This window comes from Trachymyrmex septentrionalis, unplaced genomic scaffold (genome assembly GCF_001594115.1).
Source record: "Trachymyrmex septentrionalis isolate Tsep2-gDNA-1 unplaced genomic scaffold, Tsep1.0 scaffold128, whole genome shotgun sequence".
NCBI lineage: Eukaryota > Metazoa > Arthropoda > Insecta > Hymenoptera > Formicidae > Trachymyrmex > Trachymyrmex septentrionalis.
In genome coordinates, this window is record NW_017304417.1 from 1,085,319 (window position 1) to 1,103,198 (window position 17,880).

General features: G+C 36.8%; 1 protein-coding gene across 4 annotated transcripts in view; it reads left to right on the forward strand.

Moving 5' to 3' along the window:
* LOC108756569 (KN motif and ankyrin repeat domain-containing protein 1) overlaps positions 1-17,880 on the forward strand; it is a 38,675-nt gene that overhangs the window by 12,478 nt on the left and 8,317 nt on the right. The window contains exons 1-4 of one of the 4 annotated variants that reach the window (XM_018500467.1): positions 3,825-4,011; positions 5,849-5,943; positions 7,049-7,239; positions 8,386-8,623. In XM_018500467.1, coding sequence (XP_018355969.1) covers positions 5,898-5,943; positions 7,049-7,239; positions 8,386-8,623 — 475 coding nt within the window. In that variant the 5' untranslated portion in view covers positions 3,825-4,011; positions 5,849-5,897. Of the gene's footprint in view, positions 1-3,824; positions 4,012-5,848; positions 5,944-7,048; positions 7,240-8,385; positions 8,624-16,218; positions 16,527-16,915; positions 17,084-17,880 lie in introns of those variants that run through there. The other 3 variants (XM_018500466.1, XM_018500469.1, XM_018500468.1) reach the window with 3 other exon arrangements.

Here is a 17,880-nt window from a genome sequence, read left to right on the forward strand (position 1 = left end):
TTTTGGGTTGCCAACACTTTACTGCACAAATGGCGGCAAATTCAAATCTTGCGTTAATTTTGGGACACCCTTTATATACCTATTCAAAATGGAACAATGGATTAAAATTGAGCAATACACGTATTCATGACTGCGTGCTGCCAAAATAGAATTCAGAATTGATTTCTTTACTATATTTGAGTGACTCGGGCGCATCAATGCCTAACCATTCATTTATTTATATATATATATATATATATATATTCGGCCTTTAGAATGATTTTACATATAGTAATGATAACACGCATTTAGACATTGGTGTACTAAGAAATTGGGAAAGAGTGACGATTATAAATGACTTTAAAAGGTAAGACGAGTGTACAAAAATTCGTCGTACAGCTGTCATTGCCGTTTCCGCGCGTTGAAAGTGACAAATGGTCGAAAAACATAAAGAGCACCGTTTCTTAGAAGGGCCGACAAACGCACGCAGTTCAAGAGTATGTTTGAGAAACATGCGTGATATATTGGGCTTTACATGCGTGCTTTATCGGGCTCTAAAGCCGCGTTAGGTGAAATAGACGGGCATAAAGCATGACGCATAAGCTTTGTAACTTGTTGTTTCACGATACAATCTCGTTTGGAGATGATGACGATGGAGTTTTACGAGCTCCCGAGCGCGTAGAACGCGAAATAAGTTACGAACCGCGGAAGGATAATGCCCCCGAATAACTTGAAGAAGATCCTGCGAATCGTCGAGATCTCTGATTTTTCCATCGCACGTCGGAGGATGTATTCTTTTCGTTCACTCCCTGTGCCTGCACTTTGACGATGCACATGACTCTTTATCTTTCGCTCTTTTCTTAGTTCCCGCCTATTTATATACTGCGAAGAGCCTCGTTATAAGTATCGCACGGTTAATATCATGCTTTGAGAAAAATTACCAGCAACGGTGGAGTTGACGGAAAAAACAGGAAATTGATATTAATGTATCCCGCTAACCCTTCACACGTAACTCATAATTGTTATGCGTCCTGTTGTATCACATTACATCGTACTACATCCTCACACCGATAATGTAAGGGTAGCGAACTAATCTTAATACTAATAGGTAATCAATTATTCAACGCACATCGAAGATTCCTAAAGTTGCTACTTACTTGAAAGATTCGTTAGAATGTACCTTTGAATAAAGAAAAGTATTTCGAGTATTTTTTCGACATTGTATAAAATCTCTATTGATATACATGTATCTATTAAATTCTCAAAGTAATTATTTAAATTCAAAGATGAGGGAATTTTTCGGCAGTATCTATTATTACGATGGAATAAAATAATTAATTATTTTAATAAAAATATACTCTATTTCGTTGAATTTCCATCTAATTTTCTAGTTCAATTATACACACACAATAATAATGAAAAGCGTATTATAAAATAACGAATAAATTTATACCGATTTTAAACATGATTGCACGGGAAATATTTTGCTAAAACACTCGCGAGAGATCTAACAACAGCCCACGCCAAGTTCAATATTATCTATGAAGATCAGAGAGATGAGCACGTTGTACCAGACAGATGCAAATGATTGCATCCGTTACACGCGGTAGCCGAGACAATAATTCATAATGCAGCTGAACGTATATCGTAATATCGCGGTCATACGATGGAAGGGAGGATCGCAACATGCGAATGGCCGCGGTCCCTTGCACGATTTCTCTATTGTTTACGAGCCATTGTGTCCATAATCGTGGGCCAAAGGCCAAGGAGACGGCAATACGACACGTCGCGGTGTTCCTTTCCGCGTCCTTTCCATCGCACGGCGCGCGACATCATCGCAGTCTGATCCGACACGAGAGAAATGTTTCGTCGCCGTGCAAACAACTCTTTCCCTTTGTCGGCGAGATAAGCGGGATTTTCCCCTTATCGCCGACACGGCCCCTTAGCGCCGGATTGTTCCGCTTTATTGCACCGCGTACTCGCGACTATTTATGCGCTCCGTTAATGGAATCTCGCGTTTCACTTGGCGGACGATTGTTCGTTTCGATCGCTTTTGGCAGATACGTACCGTGAAAATGAAAGTTAGCTACGCGTTGCTACTCTCGAGCTCGAGCGCACTCGAGCCTTCTTCTTCGGTCCGACGATTTCCCGTAGGTGACGAGTCACGAGGATTTTTATGATATGGCCTTACAAAGCGGGAAACGGATCGAGCTTGCTTTCGCTGGAAAGTAATGATGACGTTTACGGCGATACGATGAGATCTACTTGGATGAATCAGGGCTTCGATGAATCGATCTCGTTCTTATCATTTGTCCACTTATACGCAGTAACTTCGTTGTTATAAAATAAAATCAAAATTTCAATCAATTTTCCAATGAATTTCTCCAAAATTTTAGATTCCACATTTTTTGGTATCGCATCTTTCGAATCTTGTCGAACGGATAATAAACTAATGTCAAAACACGATAATATTCATCGTGATAAAGTAATTTCGTATATAATTACGTCATCCATTCATACGGAGTTAACAAGAATGTAAAGTTGAGCTAATTATTATTATTGAATTTCTCGACTCGGATCGAGCTCGTGATATACAATATATATTCAATGTAATATCCGGTTCTTACAGTATTAACGGCGAAATTGAAAGTGCACAAGTATTATTTTCCATTTTGCCCTTGTAAGCAAATTATAACGAGACACGTGTAAGAGCTTTGAATATATTATTACAATATTCCCGCGCGTATTATATGTCGATGTCGTGAAATAATTTTCTGGAGACATTAATAGATGATCGAAGATGAAAGTAATTCTATCGGGGCATTAGCTTTGCAAGGACGAGCGCGATCATTATTCACTACCGTCTTCTTGCTACTTGCTAACTTTATGTACTCGCATGTACGAACATACGTTTTAGAAAATATCCAACGTGACATCTGGGCTACATTAAAATATTTATTAACATAATATCTTCTCACGCACATTAATTAACAAAAAGATTCAAAAATTGATTCATTTGACTGGGAAAGAATGTCGAAAACCGGTTTTTGAATAGTTCATAATAATATTTGCGATATAGTTTGACGATTTGCGATGTCCTTATTTTCGGGATAATTAATTATAATCTTAAGGTTTTTGAACAAATGAGTTTTTCCCTATTTCGATATTTCCATTATTTCCTTTTTTTCGTTCATTTTTCTTTTTTCTTTTTCTTTCACCTTTTCTTGGGGGGGGGGGGGGGGTTTAATTCTGGCATTTGAATTCTCGAGGTAGGGGAGCTCATCGCGATAGGATAATTTTTATTCACAGTTTATGTATGTTAGCTTGCGTTGTCTCTGAGGAGTTCTCAAAAGTGAGCCGAAATATGTAAGCGCGTTTTATATTTTCAATAAGTTTATTACAGTTTTTTAAGATTTGGGAAATTTTGGGGGGGATTATTTGTTTTCAGATTGATTGTGCGAATCCAATAATTTCATCGGCTCGCAATTTATTTCTGGAATATTAATTCAATTTAAATGAATGTATATTATTATATATAGTAGTTCAACATCTTACAACACTCGGACCGGTAAGGCGCTTCGTATTTCAAATTGATTTGTTTATTTGTCACGTTCCAAGAGGCAAAACTGTTTACGTCAGAAAATCTTTGAATGAAAGAGAAAATATGGGAAGCTCGAGGAGGCACCTTGTACGTAATCAACCGAATAATTCATTCTTGCGGAGGCGTCGCGCGTAATATTCCGTCGTTCTAATTCCCGCAACGAGCGTATGGGCGTACTACGATTCGTTATCAGACGGTCGAGCTTATCAGAAACACTGTATATCGATCCGGTTTAACACTGTCGGATCGGCGCACTCCGACGTAAGTCGCGTTTGCGCTTTCCGGTGCGAAATTTCGCGCGATTTATCGACACGCTCGTGCGTTGCATCGTTTTTCTGAAATTAGGCCATGGTTTCTGAGCCCGCGCGAAGTCACTGACTTTACTTTCCATTCAACGACGACACCGCCGCACCGCCGAGTCTCCCTACACTGTACGTGAGTAGCCTTTAAGTGATCCCTTTCGAGCTCGCCGAGGTGGTTTTCTGTCACGGAGAGGAACGTGCTTTCATCTCGATTCGACTGCGATGTAAAGATTTTTCTCACTCGCTCGAAAACTTATTCGCTTTGTCTTCCTCTAATCAGTTGTCGAAGGGTAACTGTTTGATTGGTAGACGTTTTGCGCACGTGATAATAAAGATCTCCGCGGAATTTCCTTTATCTATAAGTATATAATCGCGTCTCGTAACTTGAGGTAATACTTTTGATTTGAGAAAATTCAAACAAGTCGAAAACTGTTTGGACGTAAGAGACTTGAATGATTTTGAATAAAAAGTGAAAGCCATGCATAATTTCATATTACATCATGTTTCATAATTATCGTACGTGCGTATAGTTAAATTATTAATTTATGATGTTTATACAACGTGATATCATCAATTGAAATGAAAGAAAATTGTCGAGCGAAAGTTCTTTTGAAATGAATTCTGAAACAATTCAATTATAAAATACATAATAAAGTTAACAAATGCGTTTATTTTATCGGTAAATAAATACAGATATCTATCGTAAATATGTTTATTATCTTATATATCGCTCGGAAGATAATGTTTCTACAGAGATATCTCTTTAAGATATCGATATAAAGATAATGAATGTGCAAATAAATACAAAGCGTAGATTGCAATATAAAAAAGCGGAACATTAATTCTTTATCATATATTAAAGATTCGGCAAGGTTTAAGGTAAAATCTTTAGCGAGCGGCAAGTATTTAGTATTTCGAGAAGTCGAGAAAGTGTGGCGTTTAAAAAAATTACAATCCGGACGGTTTGCCGGAAATATTGCGCGTCGAATATCTTCCGCCCACGGAACACAATTAAAAGTTTGCGGGGACGACAGACAAGAAACCGCGGGAAGACGCACTGTCGTCAGACCAGAAATCCGGGATACGGAATTAGCTCGCTTGTCGCGGGCGCGTCGTGAAAACCATGTTTAAGGAGGTTTATACCTTTCTGCGGTTTAAAGCGCGACAAACGTTCGGCGCCTAAAAGCGCACTCTGCACCATCCGCGTGTAATAATTCTTTCAACGTACGAACACGTGGATGATATATTGCGACAGTGTCGTCGCAAATTTCTGAGTCACGCGGATGACTGTCAATTAGTAAAAAAAAAAATACGTAAACCGCCAAACTCTATTTTATTCCACGCATACAATATTGTACATAATAATAGATTTGTCTAAAAGTTCCGAAATAATGCAATAATAAATAGCTAAACAGGTAGCGCAATTTTAAACAAGCTACCTGCAGAAATTACGTTTATGAGTTATAGAAAGTATCGAAAAAGTCGGAGAGAAAAGATATTCGCGACTAATTAATCTCTCCATAACTGATTGCAATCCTGTGTGTGAAAGAGAATGTTTTTGCATCGCGCCTCCCCCGTTATTAAATGCTAATTGCTACATCTTAATTATGTTAATAAAGATCTTATTGCAAACTTTCCTTCGATTGAAACGAGTTAAGGAACAAAGACGAGCAGCGGCTGATCGAGGTTGTGCGATTTTTTTGACGAAGGTATGCGAAACGACTAGAAAATTATGTAATTATTTCGAGAAACTACAACGGCCGTGCGGTTGTGCAATAATTACAATTAGGGCGTGCAGACAGTTGTTTCGACTTTCGCTCAAAAAATCTATCGCTCTCGGAATTTCTTCCTCTTCACATATTTCTTATGTGTACGAGAACGCAAAAACGCGACTAACGATGCAACGTGTGTGAGTCTCTTCGTTGACGTTTACGCGACTAACGTACGATTTTATTTGCACTTTCAGGATTATGGAAACGCGGATCTGCAAGTGTGTCTGACGATCAGCCGGGATCATGGCCCTGACTGTCGTTCCCTCGACCCGTGTTTTCAATGGAAACGGTGAGTCACTTTTAATAAAAGTGCATACGTCTATGGAGATCGTTCGCCACAATTGAATCGGAAATTATAAGCGTGGAATGTAAGGATCTATACCGACTCAATATTATTTCACATTTTAAAACAGTATCTACGATATTTAAGTAGAAGTATGAGAAAGATAATAATCATCATCATTGTTATTATAGCAGACGATTTTTCTCGTATAATTTTATTTACTTTAAAAACTTAAATTACGTTAAATTTTATTTTATAGATACTATAAAATTACCGCTGTTATACTATTTTGTCTCGCATTATTTTCATTTCTTGTAATTATATTGTATGTAAATGAGAAACATAGACACCTGACTGCACATAATTCCGAATATGTGACGCGGAGGATACTTCGAGATGCGTCGAGGCGGAATTCATTAAGTCATTGCCACGTATGTTGTGGTATTACGAGCGGGCGGTATGACACTAAATGGAATCTCCATATTCACCCGACTAACGAACTTCGCAAGATTATTATAACTATGTATATTTCTCTGGATAGTCGCCAATGGTTACAACATATTTCGGTTTACATTGCGCTGCGGCCATTAACCTCGAATAAAGTATCGTTCGATAATTAAAATAACTAATAGATCTCACCAACCAAAGACTTCTTTCTTAAATCACGATCGAAGTGTGAAACAAAATAGTTTCGAATTGTCGATTATTCTAACAATTAATTTAGTCGCCATTATATAATAATAAAAAATTTTGAGTAATATTAATAACCATTATTGATTATATATTACAATTTGAAATGTTTTTCGAGTAAGAAAAATTGATTATTAGATAAATATTGATTATTGGATAATATTATTAATCATGTATACATTTTTTTTCAACGCGCACAATAAATTAATCGAGATAAATAATTAATTAATTCAAATTTTTTAAATTTAGATTTAAGGATGAAACACGGGCTTATCGAATAAACAGAACTTGCAGAAATAATATCTGTGTTATCTCGATGGCGTAACCTTGACCGTTGTCTCAACAATAAATGCTCATCTTATCGCGGAGATAAATGTAAAGGCGAACGAAATTTTCTGAGGCAAAGTGTTTTTACTTGTAGTGGGGACGCAGGCGTACGTTTCCGGTTCGAAATGCCTTTGTTGCCCTTACGGATATCACATCGATCTGGACTTCGTGCGTTATTGCGAGGCCGTCGCGGCCGGAAGCGCCGGGGACAGGCCCTGCACGGAGCGACGTAAGAAGCGAGAACGTCGTAGACAATGTCAGTCAATGGAGGTTCTTCTGGGCCTGGTAATTAGTTAGCAATATCTCTAATTACTTAATGTGCACCATTCTATGCTTAACAAATAACAAAACCTACTGGCTAGTATTTTACGGAAGAATATTTCCTATTGCGAATACGTAAGTAATACTTGATGTCACATTTTAGATATTAGGTTAAGTAAAAAGTCATCGCGTTTTTTTAAAAAACATCTATCAGTAAAAACCGCAATTACTTTCTTACCAACAATATAAATATATCTTGATAGAGTAAAGTTTCAGCTTTAAAAATCTCTTTTTTAAATTATACGATACGACAATTTTTAATCGAGTTATGAGCAATTAAAGTCAAAATAATTCTTTTATTTAATCCGCGATAACTCAGTAATCAAAAGTCGTAGGAATATTTAAAAAAAACAATTTTGTAAGGAAAGTATCAAGCTTTCACGATAGGTAATCGAAAATTTTCTCAAATTCGTTTTGGACACGTTACAAATTCACAAAGTGAGAAGAAAATTTTTCGTCTTTTTCAGCTCGTAGTTTTTGGTATGTAAAAATTATAAAACTCATATAAATTAAAAAAATGTGATAAGCTTTTAAAAGTAGAGATTTCAAGCTTTAAAACCCTTTTTTTAAATTTGAATTTCATTCATTATTGACGAAGATATTATATATACAACTTTGAGCTAAAAAATACGCGATGACTTTTTACTCAACCTAATATTTTGTATGTTATTTATGATATTTATTATTATAATGATAATATAAAATTTTGCTTTAATGATGTCGATAGTGGGATTTAATTAAAAAGGATTTAACATTTATTTTTGACGTAATTAAGTAAGGTAGAGGTTCACGATAAATAATAATCGTGATTGGCAATATTCTGTATTATAGATAAAAATAAAAGACGTATTCTTACATTTAAGTGCCATTTCTAATTCCATGTTTGAAAAAATTACAATGATTTTAACCATGTATCAAATTACTTCATCGCGCCTAGTTTGTTTCCACTAAAATTTACCGACTTTGACGAGATAAATATGCTCGTCGCTTTGCGACGAAATTGTGAAGATTCAAGATAAATCACTCGACAAAGCGCACCAACCTAATTCATATCGGACGTGGCGAACAAGCGTCCTCGTGTTAGATAGTTTCCTTTATTTTTGGTTCTAGGTAAGTCCGGCACTGGCGGGCATAGAGGCTGAATTGCTGAAAATACCGCAAGAATGTACGACCGCGAACGGGCTGACTACTCTGCCGAGATCAAATCATCCGCCGCCAAGACAGCAGAGAGATTTGCATCCCTCGCCAGTCGTCGATCTCAGCGATGTCGTGGGTGATTTCGAAGCAACCCTCAAGCGATCTTGCAGGTCATCGAAAACCTCCGATTGTCGACTTTTCACAGAAACCGGTAAAATATTGCTCCTTTTATCGATAAAAGCGAGAAATATTGCAACATTAAAATACATATATATATCACGTTATTAAACAATTACTATAGAATAATTATATAGAAATTTTCTAATTATAGTTTTGATCTCTCTATTAAAATATCGCGAGGAATTTGGCGTTTGCAATATTTGTCTTTCATTTAGAAATAATCGTTAGAAATTTATCGCAGTAGAAACTTATTAATGAAACTTAATAAAATCCATTTCGTGTGTTGAGTGCCTCGTCAGCTGATCGTCGGAAGACAAACGGTTCTGATCTCTAAATTAACGGTAAAATTACTCGAACGGAACTTATCATGAAAAATCGGAGCATCATTTTGGTAAAAAAAAAAAAAGAAAAAAAAATCGCTTCCGCGACCACTCGTGATGGTAACTCAATGAGTCGCACGACGAATTAACGGCTGCGGTGAAAGAGCGGAGTAAATAAAAGAGATCTGATAATTTTTCACGCACATTGGATTTCTTCGCGCTAAATCCGTTCGCGGCCATCTTAGGATTCTCCATGGCCCAATGACCTGCTATATAGCGAGCAAGCGGTGCGAGGAGAGAAACGGCCTCTTCCGTGTCTTTGAAGTCGCCACGGCATCGGAACACGTTAATTATTTCGTTATGCGATTGCCTTCTTATTATAGGCACCGGTGTTGATTTCACGAGTTCTCGCCTACGGAATAAATCGTCGCGGAAATTGTATTGTTTGAAATCGTCGACGCGTTAGAAATTACTTGTGCGTAAGCTTCTTTCTGCGTCTAAAGTCTAAAGTGATAATTGAATAACACCTCGCCGATCGAAAGTGCGCGCGACTGTAATTAATTGCGAGAAAGCAAAGTAACGAACGTGCAACGTTTTTTTTTTTTTCACTATGTTTATAATATCTTCCGTTATCTTCTGCGATGCAAATTCACGCGACGATTTTTGCATTTACTGCTGAATATTTTCTCTTCATCAAAATATTATTTTATACGATCAAATTATTATTTTAAAATGAAATGAAAGACATACGTTATATTTTGTTTTATCTTACGCTAAACTATTCGAATTAATTTTGAACAGTCTCTCTTATTTTCTTTAAGAAATTTTTCAAGCGCAATTAAGATCAAAAATTGCTAAAATAATGTAAAAATTTCTTATTAATTTCAGCTAATTTGTTAAATCAACGAAAGAAGGTGTGCAAAGTGACATGCTTACACAGAGTTTTTTTTTTACATTATTTTATATATATATATAAACTTATAATAAAAGATCATCGTGTGCGATAAAGAATTTTCATAAGAATATTATAAACTCAGAACTTTATAACTACTTTAAAGGTACCGCTTGTCTTTAATTACGATGAAATCGTTCTGCCAAACATTTTATTTCGCAGGCTCTTAATTTTATCACATGTTTTAAAAGTGTTGCTCCGATCACCGGAGCAACATTATTTCTTTTAAACGCTTTAAAAAGATATCCTGTCTCGTTTTGGTAAGCCAACTATCTCGTAACTGGCTTATGCAGTGGTTTCCAAACTTTTGCCTTCTGTAATTAACAAAGTATTCTCTCATAATAAATTCAAATCGAATGACGTAAATATATAATATAATATAACTGACACTCTATTGAATACTCGACAAATCTATATTAGGTTTATCAACTGAAATTTTAATGCAAAGAACATATTACGAATATTCATAATAAATTATAAACAATAATTACTCATAATTTATAACAAAGCAATAATTATATTATACGACAAAAATTTATTCTAGTTTTATCAAATGCATAAACATTTTAAAACAAATGTCTTAAGTCCTAAATATTAAAATATGAAATTATAATTGAATAAGAACAAATTTTTCCTCTCGAGATAAATGCAACAGCGCGAAGTTCAGAAGCCATTGGGTGAAAAACGTTTATCTCGTAGTTGAGTCATATGCTTTTGCGACTAAGTAACGAGACAGAGTTGATATCATTATGATTTTTTATTTTACCATTAATCACATTTCGATAATCTCGAGAACATCAGACCACTTCGCACACGTTTCACTCTCTCTTTCTCTCTCTCTCTCCCTCTCTGATTTCAAAGCTGTTACCTGGGCGATTATGTTTCGCTAGGACAATCGCATCCGTTTCTCACGATGCTAGAAGAGCCTCTCTGTGCTGGAGAAAAGAGTTCTCTTGTCTCTTTCTACGAGACGAGTCGGCTCTTACTTACTTGTTTTGCGATTTATCGTGTGACCGACAGTATCCCGCTGACAACGGAAACGTGTCGCAAAGTGGATTCGGTTTGTATCTCCTTTTGTCAGTCAACTGGCAATTAGTATTACACAACCATCACAGATACAAGAAAAGAGAATATCTAAAGAGGGAAAATTTGAATAAAGCGATTAGATGAATCGAAATGAAATTTCTCTGTTCAGTTTTAATATTTGAAAGCCAATTTAGAATTTCGATCAGTTTTAGTAAAATATTTGTTAAAATATTAATTATTTTTTCATATTATGTGTGACTAAACTTCCTGTTTCTTTAATCAAAATATTTTAACGATAATTTCAATGGTACATAAAAATGTTTGTATTTCGATTTTACCATCCCGGGAAAAAATCTTATATATATGGACATATTTTATATATAATTGTATATAATTTTTTTTTATATGAAACATTTTTTTCCCGGGGATTATATCATCTTTCCGTTAGATATGTATATTGCGAATTCGCGAATATTTATACGTACGATGTACAAATGAAATTATTTCTCCATCTATCTCTCATCGTTAAATTACTAAATATAATATATTCTAATGAAATATTATACCGAGGAAAACAATTAGTCAAGTATCACTCAAGATCGACACAGATAACGGAAAATATTTCAAAGCGAAAGAAAGTTTTAATAACGTCCATTGTTTCCGTGTAAAAAAGAAACGAATAATAAATTACACTTCTCGAAACAATGAAAGGAAAGATGCTCAAGGTACATCGCTGGCTTAAGGTTAATATCCGCATAAACGCGCGTTCTAAACCAATTAACAGATCTTAAAGTATAATAACATACTACGGCAATTCATCTCTCGGAGATCGGATCTGCCGCGTAACGAGCTTCTCCGGCATCGCCCATCGATTAAGTCCCACGTGAAAATGCGTCGCGGCAATTTCTTCGCGGCTTCACGTGCTATTAAATCGCAATTCGAAGATAGCTGGCGGCCGTTTCTCCTCGGGCGGGCACGCAAAGAGGAGGTACGTACCGTATGATACGAGTTCGCGAGGCTCGCGCTGCGGAACGCGGCGTGGAAGCCGACGCGACGGTGCGTGGCTGGAACCACCTGCTTCCGGTCGTTCAGTCGTTGTACCGGTGGCGGTTACCGCCACCGCGTTTTCCACGAGATGCAACCGTATTACCCCGCGGTTACATTGCCGTTACATCGTCATTGTCCGGCCGCGATGTACAACACCCTTTCGACCATTATCGTCAATTTGGCGATGCGCACGAAATACGTCACGCAATTAGCCAATGTGCGTACTTACGTAGCAGATACAGATTTTTAACGGATCTCTACGATAATGATATCAATTCGTAAGAAAGTAAACGAGTTTACTCTCGTAGAAATGTAATATTAGGTGTAGTAAAAAGTCATCGCGTTTTTTTAAAAGATATCTATCAGTAAAAACCGCAATTACTTTCTTACCAACAATATAAATATATCTTGATAGAGTAAAGTTTCAGCTTTAAAAATCTCTTTTTTAAATTATACGATACGACAATTTTTAATGGAGTTATGAGCAATTAAAGTCAAAATAATTCTTTTATTTAATCCGCGATAACTCAGTAATCAAAAGTCGTAGGAATATTTAAAAAAAACGATTTTGTAGGGAAAGTATCAAGCTTTCACGATATGTAATCGAAAATTTTCTCAAATTCGTTTTGGACACGTTACAAATCCACAAAGTGAGAAGAAAATTTTTCGTCTTTTTCAGCTCGTAGTTTTTGGTATGTAAAAATTATCAAACTCATATAAACTTAAAAAATGTGATAAGCTTTTAAAAGTAGAGATTTCAAGCTTTAAAACCCTTTTTTTAAATTTGAATTTCATTCATTATTGACGAAGATATTGTACTCGTATATACAACTTTGAGCTAAAAAATACGCGATGACTTTTTACTACACCTAATATTAAGAGATAGTGATTAATTACTTATTCTCTGAATAGTAAAAGCACCGAACAAACAATAACAATAATTATATCGGGACTCTCGAATTTTAAACAATAACAAAGAAATAACTATAGTAGGCTAACGAGAGTCAGCATCGATAAACGGCGCAAATTATTTAGTGAACAGTCAATAATCAGAAATTGGATTGGTGTCTTCTTTTGAATGTTTCGACTCTCTTTGCAGTCCTCCTCGGCAAGAATGACGCAAGAATAATTAGCTCACATGTCCATAATGTTCAAGTCACTCGCAAATTGACAAAGATGCAGCGTTGTTAATCTGACATTTTTTTTTTAAACAAATCTTGTTAGAGTGATATATGCGTAAACAATTTAAATGACTTACCATCACTGAACATGAAGCGATGCACTGAAGCTTTGTTGACCATATTAAAAGCTTCAAAAGCACTGAACAAAGTAACGGTCGTAATTATTATATTTGCACATTTTTAATATATTTGTGTAAGTAGCATTAGGAAAGAACGTTGATAAAATTTTCATTAAAGCAGGAGAGAATACATTTTCATATTCGTATTAATGGAATACGATTTCCATACTCCGTATAGCGTGTAAATTTCGGAGCAATTCCCAATCACGTCGTATCTGATTAAGAAAGCGAAACGGTGCGTGTCGCGGTAATAACGAGGTGTTTGCCAGTATCTCATAAAACAGAAACGAGACGTCGGAATTTTCTCTCGCCGAGCTTAAAATAACCGAGTGCTCGCGACAGAGTATTAACGCGATTGAATTTCGAAGTTTCACATGTAACATGCAAAATGGTTAGTAGTCTAGGCCGATTGTGCTCGGGTAGCGTGACTTCACCGTCACCGTTCCTAGCCATTTCGGTGCAACCTTGCTCGGGCAAGGTGGTCACATATGGTCACCTGCACCTGTCGAGCTGAACACGCGCGCACCCAACTGGTTCAACTATTTTCGAAGCACGTGCACATCGAGAACGAACGAAAATAAGATCGCGAAATCGCTAAAGCATCGACATAAACTCCGATGACCCGCGCGTAATCGGAAATAACGTCGCACGCGGTACCGTACAAATAATATAAGCGAATCTCACCGAAGTGTTTCGTGTCGTAATCGTGAATATTTATCGTTTGTCATGTTTAAGATTCAATCTCGCGCGTGTCTACGTGTGTCGGAGTAATTGCGACAAATAGCCTAATTAATTGGCCGTGAATGGCGTTGCTCGCCTGTTTGGCCATTATGTATTATATGTACAATCGTCCTTTAATCGTCACCAACACTCGTACACTTAATTCAAGAAATTACGTATTTCAACTAATTAACGTTCAATGAATCTTTAATCGTTATTGCACAATTGCGATATTATTTTGTGGATTGTGGACGTACACGATCGCGTTTGTAAAACGTAAAAATTCTTTGCGTATACCTCTTTAATACAAATACATGTTTATTTAAAAAAAATGATAAAGAATATTAATTTTCAACATTGTAGTGGATAATCCAATGTTATTACGTAATTCACTAGCAGGCAATGCTAATTAATGACGCGTATGAAAGTATGCGAAAATTGTAAAGGTTCGCAGGATACAAATCTTTTCGGGTAGATTATTAATTTTCTACACATCATTACTCGACTTATTTCTCTCCTACTAAAGTCTTCTTTCGAACGCAACGCGAACACATATAAATAATTATTTCTCACTCTCTCTTGGGGAGAAGAGCGCGAAATTAATTTAGTACAAATCAATTTCACCTTAAATAAAAATCATCGAGTTTCCAATCGGCAATACAAATATGTACTCATAGTGGTTATTAATATTTTAAAATGTTTCGCCGAGGTATTCCTCTGTTAATTGGAATAAATTTCAGGAAAAGTTTATTTGCTATTTTTCCGCAACTTGCCTGCTACCGCAATTAACCCTTCATTTCTTGCGTGAAGTATTCAGAATGCTCCAGCCTTATATAAATTCGCTAAATATATATAAACATTATATATTTATATTATATGTATTATAGTGTAACTTTGTATTTAGTGTAGTTTACAGTTTAAAAAAAAGCTTTTACATCTTTGTCTAAAGGATGTATGAAATGTATCAATTTTTATCAATTTAAATTATCAAAGGAAACAATGAAAATTGAAATATAATTTGCGAATAATAAGAAAAAAAGAACACAAATAATGTAGAGCTAAATACTCTGACATTTCGGATGATTTTTATTATGAGTTCACAAGATCGATTGTGTGAATGCATTAAATTAAACAGAAACCGATCAATTGAATATTTCGCTGAAGATTGAATCTTTGAGCGACATCGAGACATTTCACGGCAACGAGCAGCTCACAAAGAGAGAGAGAGAGAGAGAGAGAGAGAGACCCGGATACCGCGAGACGTCGGTGCTTTTTCCCCGCGATTAGCAAATCGGTGGAGCATCAAAAGAAGAAGAGGCCAACGAAGGAAGAGAGGCTTTCGTCCCCTACTCCATTCACCTTTAATGCGAACGGTTGGTGCGCTCGCCGAGGCTCGACAGCTCGACGGCATCACAGTAGTCAAACGCAAACTGTCGTCGAAGCGGCGAAGAACCGCGACGGGTGTATATCGGGCCGCCGAATGCGAACGAACGAGCGAACGAACGAAACGAATTTACCTACCTACGCGAACACGATGTGATCGCCTCTCGTTGCCTCGAGTCGAGTCAATTATATCGTCAATTCTGAGCGACTTTAAAGTCGCCCTCCGAGCTGTAACGTTCTCAACGTCGGGCGACCCAATTCGCCGAAATAAAACGTATAATGGGGAATAAACGAAAATAATATAGTAACCTCGTAAGTCGTAGCGCGCGCGTCGCCGTCGCCGTCGCCGTCGCATCGACTCCTCGACGGCTCCGTCATCGAGGGAAATCGACCGAGATTGCGAGCGAGGACGATTGCGAGAACGATTTCGCGATCGGCAGTGCGGCGAAAGACTGATGATTTCGTAGCGGAGTGTTAACGCGCGGTTCAACGCGAGTGCACTTCCTTTTTCGAACGATTCATCTGCGACGCTGTGAAGTTGGCCGTAAAAAAAAAATGCATCTTGCCAATCTGTAATGTTTGCGTTTGAATGCTGACTCGCGATTGGCTGTAGAGGAAAGGATTCCATATTTGAAAAAAGGAATTGCTGAATTCTCAAAATAGATCTGTGACCTTGTAAGATAACGAATGAAAACATAACGTGTTGGCCGATAATTTGAACCCAAAGCGATAGCGCGCGTTGTTCTAAAATTGAAAAATACGATAATGCACATCGAGTATGGCGAAAAACGAATCGTGCTCCTGAAATATCGAACAGTTGACAACAAAATAATTATAGATTTGAAAGAGGACAATTAAATAATAAGATGCTACCTTTAATTAATTTACTCGCGAAATGTTATTAATTGGTGTTTCGAAATAACAAAGAATAAATTTCATTGAAAACTGGCTTCAAGTCCCCGACGTGGTTGTGAATTAAGTAAACAACAAATAGTAATCGGCAACTTCACGCTGTCGCGCGGGACACTGACGAGCGTTTCATCGTAACAATTGTATCTCCATCTGAAAAGTCACGCAGACAAGTGCAATAGATCAACAAGACATCGGCAAACGGCAAAAATGGGAGTGAAGAATTTCATTATGAAGAAGATTCCCTTCTGGAAGATGAAGGCGAAACGGAAATATCGTGAGTTCGTTTCAATGACCTGCATCTTTTTCGTCGCAGACAAAAGTATTTTCCGCTCGTAATTTTGATTTCTCCTGTGAGATTTTCTCGTCGATTAATACGCGCGATAATTTTCAAATTACTACAAACTAAAATAGAAAGATACCGAATAGAGCAAATTAAGACGATGCAGCAACATTTACCTTGACGCACGGTTTTTTTTTTTGTTTTTTTATTTACAATTTGACCGCCGTGGCAGAATGGACTGCCATTGTTTATCGTCGTACTGATTAGCGTCGCTAGCAGCGGCGCAAGCAATTAACTGATAATTTATCTAACTGTAAACAAGGTGAATTTGTTATCAAAGGAGTTGAATTCGTTATCTCGTCTCGTGAAATCGAACGACCTCAAAGATCGGTTGCTCTCTCCCTCTTTTACTTTATATGCCGACATCCGATCACGATGTTACGCTATTCGCGAGCAGCGCGCGATGCCTTTTTCCGTATTCGACAAGTGCATCTGCCTGAAACGTGAACGAGCAAAAAATGGAAGTGCCAGGGATATTGCAAAATCGGAGTGTCAGTGTTCGAAAAAAAAAAAAAAAAAGAAAAAAAATCTTATTTGCGTTATCGTAACGATCAGTCGAAATGTAGTTTAGGAGCAGTGATACATAGTGAAGAAGCTGCATCGCAGCGAACGCATATCCATAAATAACGTGTCCATAAATAACGCATCCATTTCATAAATTTGCGATTTCCGTTTTGCTCAGAATAAAGGATTATTAATTGAAGAATTTTAGATCGTATAAATCTTTCATTTCGTTGAAAATGTAATTTTCTGGAAGAGTCTTTAAATAAACAGTGGTTATTTTATTATGACAAAAGCTAACTTCAGCTGACATGCGAACACGTAACTCTTGGCACGCAACAGTCGGATGGTTGCCTTGTTAATTTCTTTCGCTCCTCTTTGCGACGAATTTATCGCGATCTCATGATAGGCATGCGGCAGTAATGTTCGTCTTTGCTGCGAAACTTTCACGATGCTGGAGATCGGCATTTAGCCTTTTTATTTCACTTAATCCACATGTGCAATGCGCGTGATGCGTGATTCGAACGCTTCAACGTTAATGATGATGCATCTATATATATATAGGATCTGCAACCTTGCGACCTTAATTTTAATGATAAGTTTCTCCTCAATTAAAAGTCGATTTTTTTCTTGGCAAAAATGACGAAGGAAGTCACCGTTTATCACAACTTTTCATTTCGCATATTAAATATCTTTATAAGTTAAATCTTAAAATAATATTCTATTAAGTTTGAGGAGACATTGTGCCAACGAATACGTTATTAAAATTACGATTGCAGACTGTGAA